Raw genomic sequence first — 13,737 nt, 5'->3', positions numbered from 1 at the left:
CAGTGACTGACAGGCCTGAATGCTATCCCCCTGAAGGTTCAAACTCACTGTAGACCTTGAAGAGCTTTCAAATGCCAAGGACACCTGTTTATAGCCACAAACTTTCGAGAACATCTCTTCTCTACGAAATAATGCACTGAAGTATCCAAAAGTTTATCGTCAAACAGACATTTTCAAAAGAGATAGCAAAGCTGTCCCTGCAGACCATCCCTCCCAGGTGCAGGTCCAGCACTTTGACAAATGTGAACACTGTGACAGGCTTGTTTAGGTGTGCAGCTCTGCCTTCCCAGCAGGCACACCAGATGGCTCTCAGTAGGTCTACACAACAACAACTCTCTTGGGCAAGAGAGCAAGGGAAAAAAAAAAAAAAAAAAAAAAAAAAAAAAAAAAAAAAAAAAAAAAAAAGTACAGCAGCAAAATACCGCACAAGGAAGCTCCAGCTAAGGCCTGTGTAATGATTATGGTCCTGCAAGAGAGATCTTTGTCAAACAAATTGTGAGTGAATGCAAATTACCTGAAGCGTTGGGAGGTGTAGCCTGGACAAATGTAAAACCATAGCTTTCCTAATACCAGTTCTCCAAAATTGAAGTAATCTCCTTCAATTATATCTAGGTGTATGTAAACTACATGTAACAATATAAACATCTCTTATATCTCTGTCTTACCATGAATTGAAAATTGCTAAGTGAATGACATTAAAATGGCCTGGTTGAAGAGCTAAGCTAGAATTCAGAGATTCACTTTTGCTAGCTCAAACATTAAACTAATTTAGCATCATTGTTCCAAGTGTTTTAATGTTTTTGATTCCTCTTCCCAGTGAGTATCAGCCAACATACAGCACTGGCTAAGAGAGTTAGATGGAATCCAAATATGAGTATTATTTGGTATATTAAAAATTTCTGCATAAGCATGCAATACAAGTGCATCACAGTCATATTTATCTAGCATGAATAAAAGTTTTCTGAACTTTGCTTCTGATTCCTCAAACTATCAAAACAGAGTGCTTAGTTCCATAATTACCAAAGAAGAGAACATTTCTCTTGTAAACACAGGACTCAAAAGAGAAAGCACATGCAGTCTCACTAAGTGGAAGAGATGGTTTTGAAGCATGTTACCAGTTGCCAAAAAGATAATAAACAGGAGTATAATTTGAAATCCCTGTAGGAGCACAGGTTATCTAACAGAAGTTGTTAATAAGTAAAGACAAAGAGGGAGAGTATAGGCAAAAAAAGGGCAATCTGGAATGTATATTTAATTTCAGCAGAGGTACATCAGTAGTCCCCCACATCCTTAGTATTACTAAATTTGAAGTCCTCTGATAAAATGACTTTATTAGAATTCTCTCTGGCATGGCATGCTGAGCATGAATGTAGCATAAGTGAATAAATATCCTTTCTCACTGGCTTTCTGCCAATCTGACTGCAAAGCAGACGCCTCACACACAAAAGCAGCCGTCCTTGAAGACCCTGAATACCAGCAGTGCACTCCTGACTCATTTGGCCACAAGACATTGCAGATGTCTCCATGTACCATGCAGAAAAGCAACACAGGACACTACTGTGTCCTCATTTGTTAAAGAGATGAGGATGGGGCACATTATTTCTCAAACATGAAAGACATTAACACCACATCAAATCCTATTTCATATTTCTGAACAGCTTGTCAGCTGAGTTAAAACATTTGTATCTTAAGATTATTAAACACCATCACTGTAATTCACAAATACTATCTTAATCTTTCTAAGTAAAAAGACACAGCATTTTGCTTTTCCTGCTCCTCCAAGCAGTCTGCATTTCAGACTTGCTGTGGCAAGGAAAACCAGAGACAGCAAATTAATCCTGTAAGACTTAATGCAAACAGATAAACTAAGAGAGCCTTCTATTACTCTGCTCCAAATACTTTCTCATTTTCACAAGTTGCAAATCTCAACATTATGTTTTGCTTAGCAGATTTATGTCTAACACAAACTGAACAAAAAAAAATCCTGAGAAAGTTATACAACTGACCATGTAAATGCATTTCTACAAATTTCCACATTTTTCTTAGCCCCAATTCTGCATGACAAAGGTCCCAGATTAAAGATACTGAGTGGAATCAGCAGTATCAAAGAAGTCGTCATAGGAATATGCAGTAAAACTTTAAAAGTGATTGTCATCACAGATTTCCATTATCTCATTTGTTTAAGGTTACTTGATAGAGTAACTATGAAATAATATTTTGTATTCTTTTAAAACAGAATTAGGAATCAAAGCACAACAAGTGCCATGAAACAGCAAAAAGAAGTTTGTGAATTTTCAGTTTCTGAAGACTGACAACATCCCCTCCCACAACCTGTGACTTGCATTCCCAGTGAAAACATCAGATTCACTGTGAAGCGAAAAAAATCAATCTGTGTGTTCTAAAGAACCTGGAATGCACTTTCAAAGTAATCCTTTCAGACATGGAAAATTCAAATTTTCAAAAGACAAGCTGACACCTACTAGCTCAAGATAAGATCACTGGTAATAAAACTTAGGCTCTCAAATACCTGTATTTCCAGCACTGATAAGAACTGTTTTAATAAATGTTCTCCTTGCCCAACAATCCATTCAAGAAGATGAAACAAAGGGTAGGATCAAATACAGGCTTTAGACTTGAATCAGTTCTTCATACGTGTACTCAAGGCAGACCAGTAAAGGTGAAAAGATTGTCTTTTGCCAGCTGCTTAAAGGAAAGATGTTGAGACAGAGATTTGCCTCGCAAATCCACAGCAGAGTCCATCATATATACACCTCTATACTGAATTGAGCAAGGTGGTCAAAAAGCAACCAGTGATGCAGTGGGAACTTTGAACAAGCTGCAAGCAGCCAATGTGGGAAGTCACTGCAATGCTTCCCATACTTCAATGCAGGAAACATTTCTACCACTTCTGCCTTTGAGCCAGCCCTGCAGCACCTTCCCTGGCAACGACTGCAATGCTAAACCGCAAACTGGACCGGACTTGTACAGAGATGATTTTACAGAGCTTTAATGTATGACAACCAAGATGAAGAATCAAGATAACACCTCTACTCTCCAGCAAACACATTCTTTTATTTCACTTGTGTTTCTCACCCAATGAGTTTTCAAGGCATTCTGGACTCAACTACAGGGCGTTGCTGATGTGCACCACCACAGCTACGACACCTGAGCCCAAAGTATTATATTCCCCCCCAGAGAAGGCTCATGGCAGGACTTGCAGGCTCCCATCATGCCACAAACACTGCTTGATGTCTGCAGACAGGTGAGAAACTTCTGCTTGCATGGTAACACAGCAGCCTCAGTGATCTAATCCACTGGGAAGACTCCAAAGCCAAATGGGAAGACTTCAGTGGCACAAAGAGGAGAAGAGCCATCTCCCTAGATGGTTTTTGTGGTAAGAAAGAAATACATTTAAACCAAGAATTTGAAATACCCACAATAGTTAAAAACCTTGTAATGCTTTCTATCACACTTCCTGTCGTTATTTTCTGGCAAAATTTTGAAAAAAAAAAAAAACCTTGTAACTGCTCCCACAAGTCAAAAAGTTGGATTTTTTTAATAATACACCAATTATTGTCTAGATGTTACAGATACAGAGCTGTTTACCCCAAAAGTGGGTGCTCCTTTTTCATTTCAACTTCATCACCACTGTGAGTTATACATCTTTAAAAAAAATCAGGATGCCTTTATCTTTTTTTTTTAGTGGTTAAATCCTAAAAAAAGAGCAGTAGCAGATCAAGAAGTCTAAGAAAAAAAAATCAATTCACTCTTTTCTATTTCTGGAATTTACTTTTGTGTTTATAAGTCATAAACTCTTTTCTCAAAAGTACCACAGAAAAAGGATTTTCCTTCATCCACACATTAAAAAGAAAAAGCCACACCACAAAACCATGAGAAATCTAAAGAGAGGGCCAAACAGAGGAAATATGAGCAGGGAATAAGATCCAAGAAGCAAAAATCATATTCTATGCTTGCATCAGAACACAAAAAAACACAAAGTACAACATCTTGGCATATAGAGAAGCAATAAAGGAATTGCATAGTTATAAACACCAGCAATGTATCTTGTCATAACACTTAATCAAATGTCAGACACTGTAATAACATTGTCTGATCTGTTAGACATTATTAAATGGCTTTCATCCATTCCCTCAGTATTCTCTTGTGAGGTCCAGCAGCACCTAGCTTTTTATTATTTAAATTTTTTTTCCTTTCTATAGAAATGAACCATGGTCTGAGGTCTCCAAGGTTTTAAATGGGTTCACATTTCAGAAATCAACTAACAGGAAAACCTTGACAACTTCATAAAAAATAAAAAATGCTGGACAAAAGGGATTCCCAGTGAAGCAACCATCGGTAAGAAATTTGGCTATTTAATACTTGTTAATTTAACACTTAAGAGAACAACATTATGGCAAACAATGTTCTGGAAAAACAAATATCCTAAAAACTCCTCACTGCAGCCTGATGCACTTGTTACCAAGGAAGGGATTGTATACATTAGTTTTATACCTGGAAGGAGAAGGAATTGTAAAAAATGGGAGCTAAAGTGGCAAACTTGAAGGCAGGAAGGAAGGAAGGCATTTTCAAAATCATACTTCTAAGGTAATAACTATCATTTTTTTTCTCTCTGAGAATGAAATTTAAAAAAAAAATCTTTCTAAAGGTTTTTATTTATTTTGCTATGACAAAAACAAAACAAAACAAACTCCAACAACAATACAACCTGCAAGGCGTAGGTTTTTTCAGTCTTTGCTGGCATCTGATTACATGCAAAATCCACTGAATTTATGGAGACCTCAGCAATCAACTGCCAGGAGACCAAGAAAAAACCCTTAGGCAGGTTTTAAAACAGGAGACAGTTTAGCATTTTTGTCCTCACAGGACTAGATGAATCACTTTTACTTTTTCTTCCCCTTCCCCCTCTTCCCTCCACAAAAAGAGTTCTGTTGGTTGAATGCTGGGGCAAAGGAACAGACTGTATTAGACCATCTAAAACACAGAGTCCAGAAGTAGCTTATGCCTTTGACAACTTCAGTTTAAACTAGAGAAAGGCAGCCAACAGGCAAGGGAGATGAGCCACCAGGTGGGAGGACAAAGAGGTCCCTGTCACTGAGCAGGCTACCCAGTACAGCAGTGTTGGAAAGCTGCTGTGTGCCATGGCATCACAGCAGAAACACAAATCTCTCTTTGCTGAATCTTTCATTAAACAGTAGCTTTGCAGTAACTTATAACCTAAGCACAAAGGCCAGAAGGACTGGCAGGGCCCAGAGTTTCAGTGACTCATTGGTAAGTGAAAGCTGGAAACATCTGACAAATACAAACGCCATCACTGGCGTAAAAGTACAACCACAACCCAGGTTCAAACCAAATCCAAAACCCCTAAATTAAAAGCAGGGAGAAGCAGTCTGTGTGCTGGCACTGCCTTGGTGAGTTTATGGCCCCACAGTGACAAATGGGTTTGAAAGGACTAATGTTACAACACAATAAACAGGTGGAGCTGGCACCACTAAGCTCCCTCCCATCTCATTCACCTGCAGTAACCTACCCAGTAATGCAGTATATTCTCCACCTCCAGAATGCATACTACCTATGAAAGAGTAACTTTTCAGCAGTAACATTCTTCATAAGAAGACAGAAAAACAATGAACAACTAACAAAGTCACTTCCACTAATAAAAAAAGTAAACCATTAAAAAGACTGTTCGATCAAATTCCTGGGAGGGTAACTTAAATGATGTATTTCTCCTTGACTGTTTTTCTGTAAGATTTCAGTCTTGCAGAACCTGCCAATAAAATTCATCAACACAACTGAAACAGGAAAGATAAGCAGCATTTACCCCAGAAGTTTCTTGACCTAAAGTTCTGGGGTCAGCCAGGTAAAAAACAATTACTCTAACCTCAAATCATCATCATTTTGGCATTATTTTCCCATCCATAAAAGGAGGTATGGACAAGATTTCTTTGCAGAGAACACTGCAAATTGATAGCTTTGTTCCAGTTCACTACAGTTTCTTATTGATTTTCTCTCGTTTTAGCCTGCATTGATTTGTTAATCCCTTCTCTGTAACAGTCCTAATGACAAATTGAGAATGAAAAACTGCATGCTTTAGGGCCTTTTCCACCAGCCCCGAGCTTCAAACCATATTTTCACTTGCACTTGGAACATGTCCATGCACTAACCCCTAGGTTAGATCTGATTCACCTCAAACTAGGTTTGGGTGCCTTTTACACTGGAAACTTTCTGTTCAGGCTTCTCAAGGATGAACAAGGCAACCAAAATCACGTCAGTGAAGCTGAACTGGAGTTCTGTCACCTTCCGAGGTTGCTGCTCACAGAGACTGTCTTAAAACCAAGTACATTTTGAAGTAATTTTGCAGCACTGCCCATGGTTGATTAGCAGGCATTAACTGCATCATGCACCTGAAGGGCATTCCTGAGCATTTATGGCATTGGTCGGTGCAAAGAAATCCTTCCAAGGAGCAGAATCACAAGTTGTCTCTAAACTCAGAGCTGCAGCCATGGTGCACGGTTACTGGAACAATTCATGCAGAAGGATGGGACCCAGTCAGTATTTTTAATTTAAAGAATATAGTATGAGCATAAAGAGATGAGAGAGTTACAACAAGGCAACTTAGATTAGTAATTCTGCCACTAATAAGCTCATTAAATAGAGCTGCCAATTTGGTGTCATTGTTGTGACCTCACTACCGACAGCTGAAGCCTGTCTGCACAAGCCATGGCTACTGCTGCAAGTAGTTTTAGTCTCTTTTCATTTCCTGATACTTTCAGAGATCTCCAAGTGAGGTACTCATTTGGAATTCTAACTGCAACACACCACCAAACTGAAAATTAATTTATGACTTATGAAGATTAAGGCTTGCCCAGAGTCACATTTCTAACACCTCGCTCATCACATGCTGGGTGGGTCTCCACCTCCTGACTTTATCCCATGTCAGTCCTCTCCTACACCACCCCATCTGTCAGGAAATTGACCTTTCCTGGTCTCCCATACAGATTGCAGAGCTGCCTGGCCCTGGCTGCCACCTCACTGCTGCAGTACAACCCCAGCAGATGAATTTTGGTCATTTTAAACCAATCCTTATCTGCAAAAGTGATACTTGGAAAGCCTCTAGCTTGTACCCACACAGCATGTGGTCCCTGGCACGCAAAGGCAGCGCGGGAGTTCTCCTTTGCCATTCCCCCATGGTGTGACTTTGGTTTCCCATCTCCCTCTATCCAGTGCCAGCTGCAGGGAAACTGGTAGGGGTGGCAGGAAGCACAGTGCTGGGAACCAGTATCACCTCCTCTTTGCTTTCCAAAAATTACAGACCCAGAGTTGGTGAGCTAGGCTCTGCTCATAACACACTGCTATTCTTAACTTGCAGAAATGACTTTGCTATGAATGTTAAATGTCTCTCTACCCAGGCCCTAAGATACTCTTTACAAACCATGGGCATGTCTTAACGAGATAAGAAAAGCACAGAATAAGAGGGATGGCTACCTAGGCAAAAAGTGGCATCTGGGTTGCAGCAGTTTGGTACTGCTCTCAAGTTCCTGCTTAGGAGAAGGGCAGAGAGAACTGAGTAACCTAAAAAATAAATCCTGTTTCCTCATTGCCTGTGACATGACTGTAAACTCTCAGAGTTCTTGCAGTGCTGCCAAGATTAGTGTTACTCTCCTACACAGGGCATGCAGAGCACACAAACACACCTAATCGAACACAGACTCGCTGCATTTTGTATGCAGACTGTAGTTTCAATCTTCTGTTACACCCTGTTTGGCTTTTCCCCCCTAATAATAATTTCAACAATTTGGTCTCTTATTTTCATCCTTAATTGCAATTTGTCACTCGCACAGTGAGCTGTACTCAGAACCCACTTCTCCGCGACCTTTGTTTTCCTTTATTGTCACTTAAAATTAATTGATAAGCCAAGAACTCAATGCAAGAATATGAAAGGGACCATCTCTATATTAAAATTTTCATCATTGCATCTCCAAAACAGCATAACAAAATCAATCAAGGAAAATTCAACAATGCCATCTCTCAAAAGACATGGATCAACTCATAAAAGACACCAGTTCATAATGGGAAAAAAAACCCCACTAAACCAAAAAACTCACAACACACACCAAAGTATTACTTGTTTAGCAAATGAGAAACTACACATCATTTCAACTACTTTTTTTCCTTCCTTAACACTCAAAATGTTTTTTTTTTTTAAGAAGCTGATTGAATCCGTTACTCCACACATATTCTCAAACTTTAAGCAGTAAAATTTGATTTAGAAAAGTTCAGTATGTTTTTCTCCCGCAAAAATACAAACTTTTCATTCGGAACATTCAAAATAAAAACACTTACAGTAGCCAGTCAAACAAGTAAGTATTTAAAAGCCACACACAGAGCACAGAGATGACATATAATAATAATAGGTTATTTCTTTTGATACCCCTTAAAGCCTCAACTCTTTACTTACAAAGAGGCCTCTAATGATTTTCCCTGATAAGTCAAAAACAGCTGTCACTTTTTTAAAACCAAAATGTTCCATTTTCAATATCATTGTAACTATGTGTTAAGGTAATAATGTGTATACATTAATTTATCAGTTATATAAGCAATTAATTGTCATCATACAGATATCTTAGCTTTGTCTCATAGGCAGCTGCTTAATAGTTTGCAACATGAACAGAGAAAGGATGAAAAACAAGAATATGCTAAAACCATAGCTACCCTTCAAACACCTAAACAAAAATTACATCTTACTGCAACTGCACTGAAAAGAACAGCAATGAACTTTGACTGCAAAACACCATGAGAACTTGGGTATTTATGATGTCATGCCCTGAAAGAAAGGAACCATACAGAGGATCCAAAGCAACCTGTATTGCACAGGATGAATATGCACATTGGAACCATGGACCAGAGCAGGTTCAAGATAAACACAGCAGGAACACGTTGTCACGAGTCTATCAGTTATTTTCATTCCCTGTCAGAACTGGTCCCTATATCCATCATCAGGATTCAAGTTGAGTGATGGTTATTTTTTAATTTCCTAACTGAAATTTCAGAGATGTCTCCTCAGAAAACTGTGATCTAGCACAGTTTGCTTTGAGTAGAAAAGGACATGATGAAAACATGGCTCCACGTAAGGCCATGCATATCCAAAATAACTGCAGCCCTTCCTTCCATCCAGCTTAGCAAGAAACATTGAGCACTGCACAGACACTTCTCACTTGTTTATTGCTGCAGCAAATGTTTGCTGCAATGTGAGTGACATGCTGAACATACCACAAACACTAGAACGATAGCTATTAAATCCAGAAATATCAAACAGACTGGAAAAGCATTTGGACAAGGAGGAAACATTAAACCAGATCTTTGTAGCATTTGCTAAATACAGAGACTCATCATATTTCGGGCCATTTGTATTTAATTGTCCTTTCATCTGAAGAGCGGTGGATGAATGCACATCAGATGAGTCAGATGTTCTGAAGAGGTGCCATCAAGGACGCCCCACAACACAAGAGCACTGCAAAGTGCCTCACACAACAGCCCCTCAGTGCCTTGGCCTATGCCATGTGGGTTAGGCACCAAAGCACTGAGAGGAAAACAGCAAACAGACCTGCAGGGACAAAATGCAAGAACTTTAAACACATTCAACACCAGGAACCTCCATGCTTTTAAACCTGCCAGGAAGACAACCTCAGATTGAGTGGATAATTATCTAAAACTCAGGCTTTTGTTCCTCCTTTGCTTCAATTTAAAGGAAAGAAGTGCTCTTATTTCTGAAGGTCAATGTTTTCACTTGAAGTCAAACTCACAATGGAATAGGTCACTCACAACACTTCAAAAATCAGGTTTTGAAGTAGCAGACACACATTATAACAGTGTCAGTTCAAAGAAAGGAGAATCCCTGGTTTTTGGAGGAGAAAGTAGGCAAGCCATGGGCATGGAGACAAGGAGCGACACAGGAGGTTAAAACTACTGCGCTGTCCTTGAGCTAAACTCATGTGTCTTTTATACTGTCCTCTAATCCTTAGATTAGTTTCTCCACTTTGGCTTTAACAATATTAACTGAAGTGCAGAGGCAATCAGCAGACCACAGCTTTGCCAAAAATTCAGTTGAATCATTAAAAGTGATTTATAAAAATAGACCATGAATAAAAAATCATCAGTCGTAATCCTCAACTGTTAAACTGTCTCTCTGTATTAAACACAAAAATTGGAATTTTTCATTCAAGGTAAACATGGAAAAGAACTCATCTTCTCTGTATTCCTTTCAATTCAGCTCTCAAATCAAGTCCTGTCACCAGATGACAACAAATGGAAAAAGGGGTAGTTTGTGTGTTAACAAACAACAGCTCACTCTACATAGATTACATACTGCAATTTAAAGCATTTTCAAGTACAAATACCAGCTTTGGCATTATTTTGTAATCTTGAAGTGAAACAATTTCAGTCCTTATTATCTGTTTTTCCTTTTTTGCATCCTAGGATGCAGATGATCCTCTTAAGTCATCTTTGGGCTGTTATCTCTGCAAAGAATGATGTCTGCTCCAGAACACTGCCATTGCTAATCACTCAAATCAGGTCTCTCACAGGTCTATAAGGAGGAACAGCGCTGAGGGCAGCAGAATAAAGATGAGATTGTTGTTTCTCCTTCTTTTCAAGGAACGTATCTGAATACATTCCTTCACTTTCATGGATCACTCGTCCTGCCAAGGGTAAGTTACACTGTGCAAAAGCTGCAGCTGCCTTGGCTTTGTATTGTCCAACAAACAACAGAGCAAGGTACTTGAGACAGCACACAGCACAGATGAAAAACAGTGTGAAGCAGATTCAGAAATGGAGATGTCTATACACAACTAATGACAAAAAGTAGGGACACCCATGTCAAAATGGGTAAGAAAGCTGTCTGAGACTCAGAGGAGTTAAAAATGAGTGAACATTAGTGCAGCATCATGGGCTCTGGGGCCCCAGACAGGGTCCCTCAGGATGGCATCTCTTCCCTGCAGCGTGTCATCCACATGGCACAGCTTGGTGTCAGTGTCACACCTGTTCAGGGTGCCCTCCATCCCACTGTCCTTGTCATTGACAAACAGCACTGATCCCAATACCAGCACACCTCAGGAATACCACTCCTCACTGGTCTCCAGGTGGACATTGAGCCACTGACCTCAACCTCGTGACTGCAAAGATCCAGCCAGTTTTTTATCCACTGAGTCACCCACACATCAAATCCATGTCTCTCCAATTTACAGACAGGATGTCATGTGGAAAAGCATCAAATACTTAGCACAGGTCCAGGCAGGTGATGTCAGCTGCTCTTCTCTCATCCACCATTTCTGTAACCCCATCATAGAAGGCCACCAGATTTGTCAGGCTGGTGGTATCTGCTGTGGTGAAGCTATGTTGGCTGTCACCAATCACCTCTTTATTTTCCATGTGCCTTAGCATAGTCTCCAGGAGGATCTGTTCCATGATCTTGCCAGGCACACAGGTGAGACTGACCAATCTGTAGTTCCCCAGGTCTTCCTTATCTCCCTTTCTTAAAATCAGGGTTATGTTTTCTTTTTTTTCCAGTGGGAACTTCACTAAACTGCCAGAGCTTCTTAAGTGTGATGGATGGCCTAGCCAATTGCTCTGTCAGTTCCCTCAGGACCCACGAATATATCACATCAGGGCCCATGGACTTGTGCACCCTCCAGATTCCTTAAATGGTCTCAAACCCGGTCTTCTCTGAGAGTAAGCAGTGCTTCACTCTCCTTGTCCCTGCCTTTGCCCTCTGCAATTTGGGCCATATGGCTGGAGAACCTTCAGGTTGGTTGATTGAAACTCTTCAGCCTGTTTTAAAACAAGGCAACTCTTCAGAAGTTTCACAGGCTCTCTTTAATACCTCACTCAACTTTAATGCCTTGGATGATGACACTCAGAGTGGCACCTGGACAGATCATTAATCTGTGCACCTTAAACAAATCTCACCTTCTGCCTGTTCCCTCATGTCTGTTTTCCTGAACATGCCCCCTTCTTCACTCACCCTACAACTCAAACTGGAGACTTCTCAAGGAGCACAAGAGATCAAGAGAAAGCACAGTGGGCAGAAGTTCTGGATCAGCCATCAACCACATGTCTCAAACACATCACAAGTTTTTGCTCCTGCCCCCACAGTACTGGGAATTTCCACTCTCCTCAGCTGCAATACGAGCCAGGAGAACTGTTCATATGGCTATGCAAGCCTCCCCCCTGGATCAGAGGGACCACCAGACGTGCTTTGCAGGGTGCTGGTCTGGAGTTTCAGAGAAAAGTAATGCTGCACCTGGGCAAAGTCCCACCTCCTCTGTTCAGCTGCACTGCAGGCACAACTAACACCTGCACACATTGAGACCTGAGAGAACTTGGAATCTTTTCCTAAAGCTGATTCCACCAAGGAAAAGAAATCAGTTCCCAAATGCAAAAGCCTTTTAAAAGAAATAATTGAATCTTATTAGCTTACAGGAAGAGCAAGCAAGGGCTTGCGCAGCAGCATTTTGGAGGGTTCTATTAGGAAACTGTTCTGATTATTCTAATGCACAAAAAAAAAAAAAAAAAAAAAAAAAAAAAAAAAAAAAAAAAAAAAAAAAAAAAAAGGCGGGGGGGGGAAATGGTAATTTTCTTCTTTACCTGAGATGCTCCACTTAGGCAAGGAACCGAAACAGGGGTGTTACACAACAGCTCCAGGCACTGCTCAGGTGCTGTGCTCTGCTGCCCACCGGGAACCACCGCGTGCCTTCCAAGCTGCCCGTAGTCCTGTCTGCCCCAGGTGAACACCTTGCCAGCTTCTAAACACAGAAAAAATTTCAGCATTACTTGAGCACCAAGCTCCTGAAACATGTGGATGCCAATTCAAAACCAAAACTTTTTAATCTTATCTACAGCTTCAAAAGCCTGGTGAAAACTTATTTCTGGGAACAGATTAAAAAAAAAAAAAAATTTAAAAATAGCTCAAGATATTATGTTATACTTCTGTGGAGCTACTCATTCTTCATTAAATTCTTTTCTAGCAGAATAACATCTGGATGGTGGCATGGGCTGTAAATAAACCATGTCAGTAAAGCTGCATAGCCTGGATATTCTGCATACAATAAATACACTTTGGTTTCACAAAGGACATATTTTAGGTTAACGGAAGCACACACAAAACAGCTCATTCTGACACATAAAAGGTTAGGGAAAAGAGAATTATTTTCTATTCCCATTTTTTGCCATAGACAATTCATTGCACGACCTGCATTTAACAGATTTTTATGTTTTCCTGATAGAAGTTACATTCTGTCAGTACTGTTAGGAGAGCTATAGTCCTCAGGAGACAGCTGGTTATTCAGGAACACCAGCACAGCTGCCATTAAGCATTGGAAATGCACTGGTTTGTTTTCACAGGAATCACACCTTGGCCAAGGAAAGGTAACTTTAAATGAAATCTGCACTATACGGCTCACCCTTCTCTCCAAGGGTTATTATTCCAAGTGCACTGCTGCAGGACTGACACCCAAAACACCATTCTCCTGTATGGATAACATCCATAAACATCTTTCTTACCTTTGCTTTCCTTGAACTTTAAAAAAAAGAAAGAAAATCATACAAAGTGACAGATTTATTTTCTTAATGAAGTGACTAAGTCTCTGCAGATAATCCATGAAAAGCTGTGCCTTCTGGGATTCCAATTAAAAATGTTATATACACACAGCATAAGATAAAGCC

General features: G+C 40.0%; 1 protein-coding gene across 1 annotated transcript in view; it reads right to left on the bottom strand.

Moving 5' to 3' along the window:
• Positions 1 to 13,737, bottom strand: part of SERGEF (secretion regulating guanine nucleotide exchange factor) — a 139,331-nt gene that overhangs the window by 98,968 nt on the left and 26,626 nt on the right. Inside the window, 1 exon segment of the mRNA XM_083863639.1 lies at positions 12,661 to 12,818. Coding sequence (XP_083719765.1) covers positions 12,661 to 12,818 — 158 coding nt within the window.

Source organism: Zosterops lateralis (assembly GCF_965231275.1).
Source record: "Zosterops lateralis genome assembly, chromosome: 6".
Taxonomy (NCBI): domain Eukaryota; kingdom Metazoa; phylum Chordata; class Aves; order Passeriformes; family Zosteropidae; genus Zosterops; species Zosterops lateralis.
Note: the sequence above shows the minus strand (reverse complement) of the source record. Positions and strands in the feature narration are given on the sequence as shown.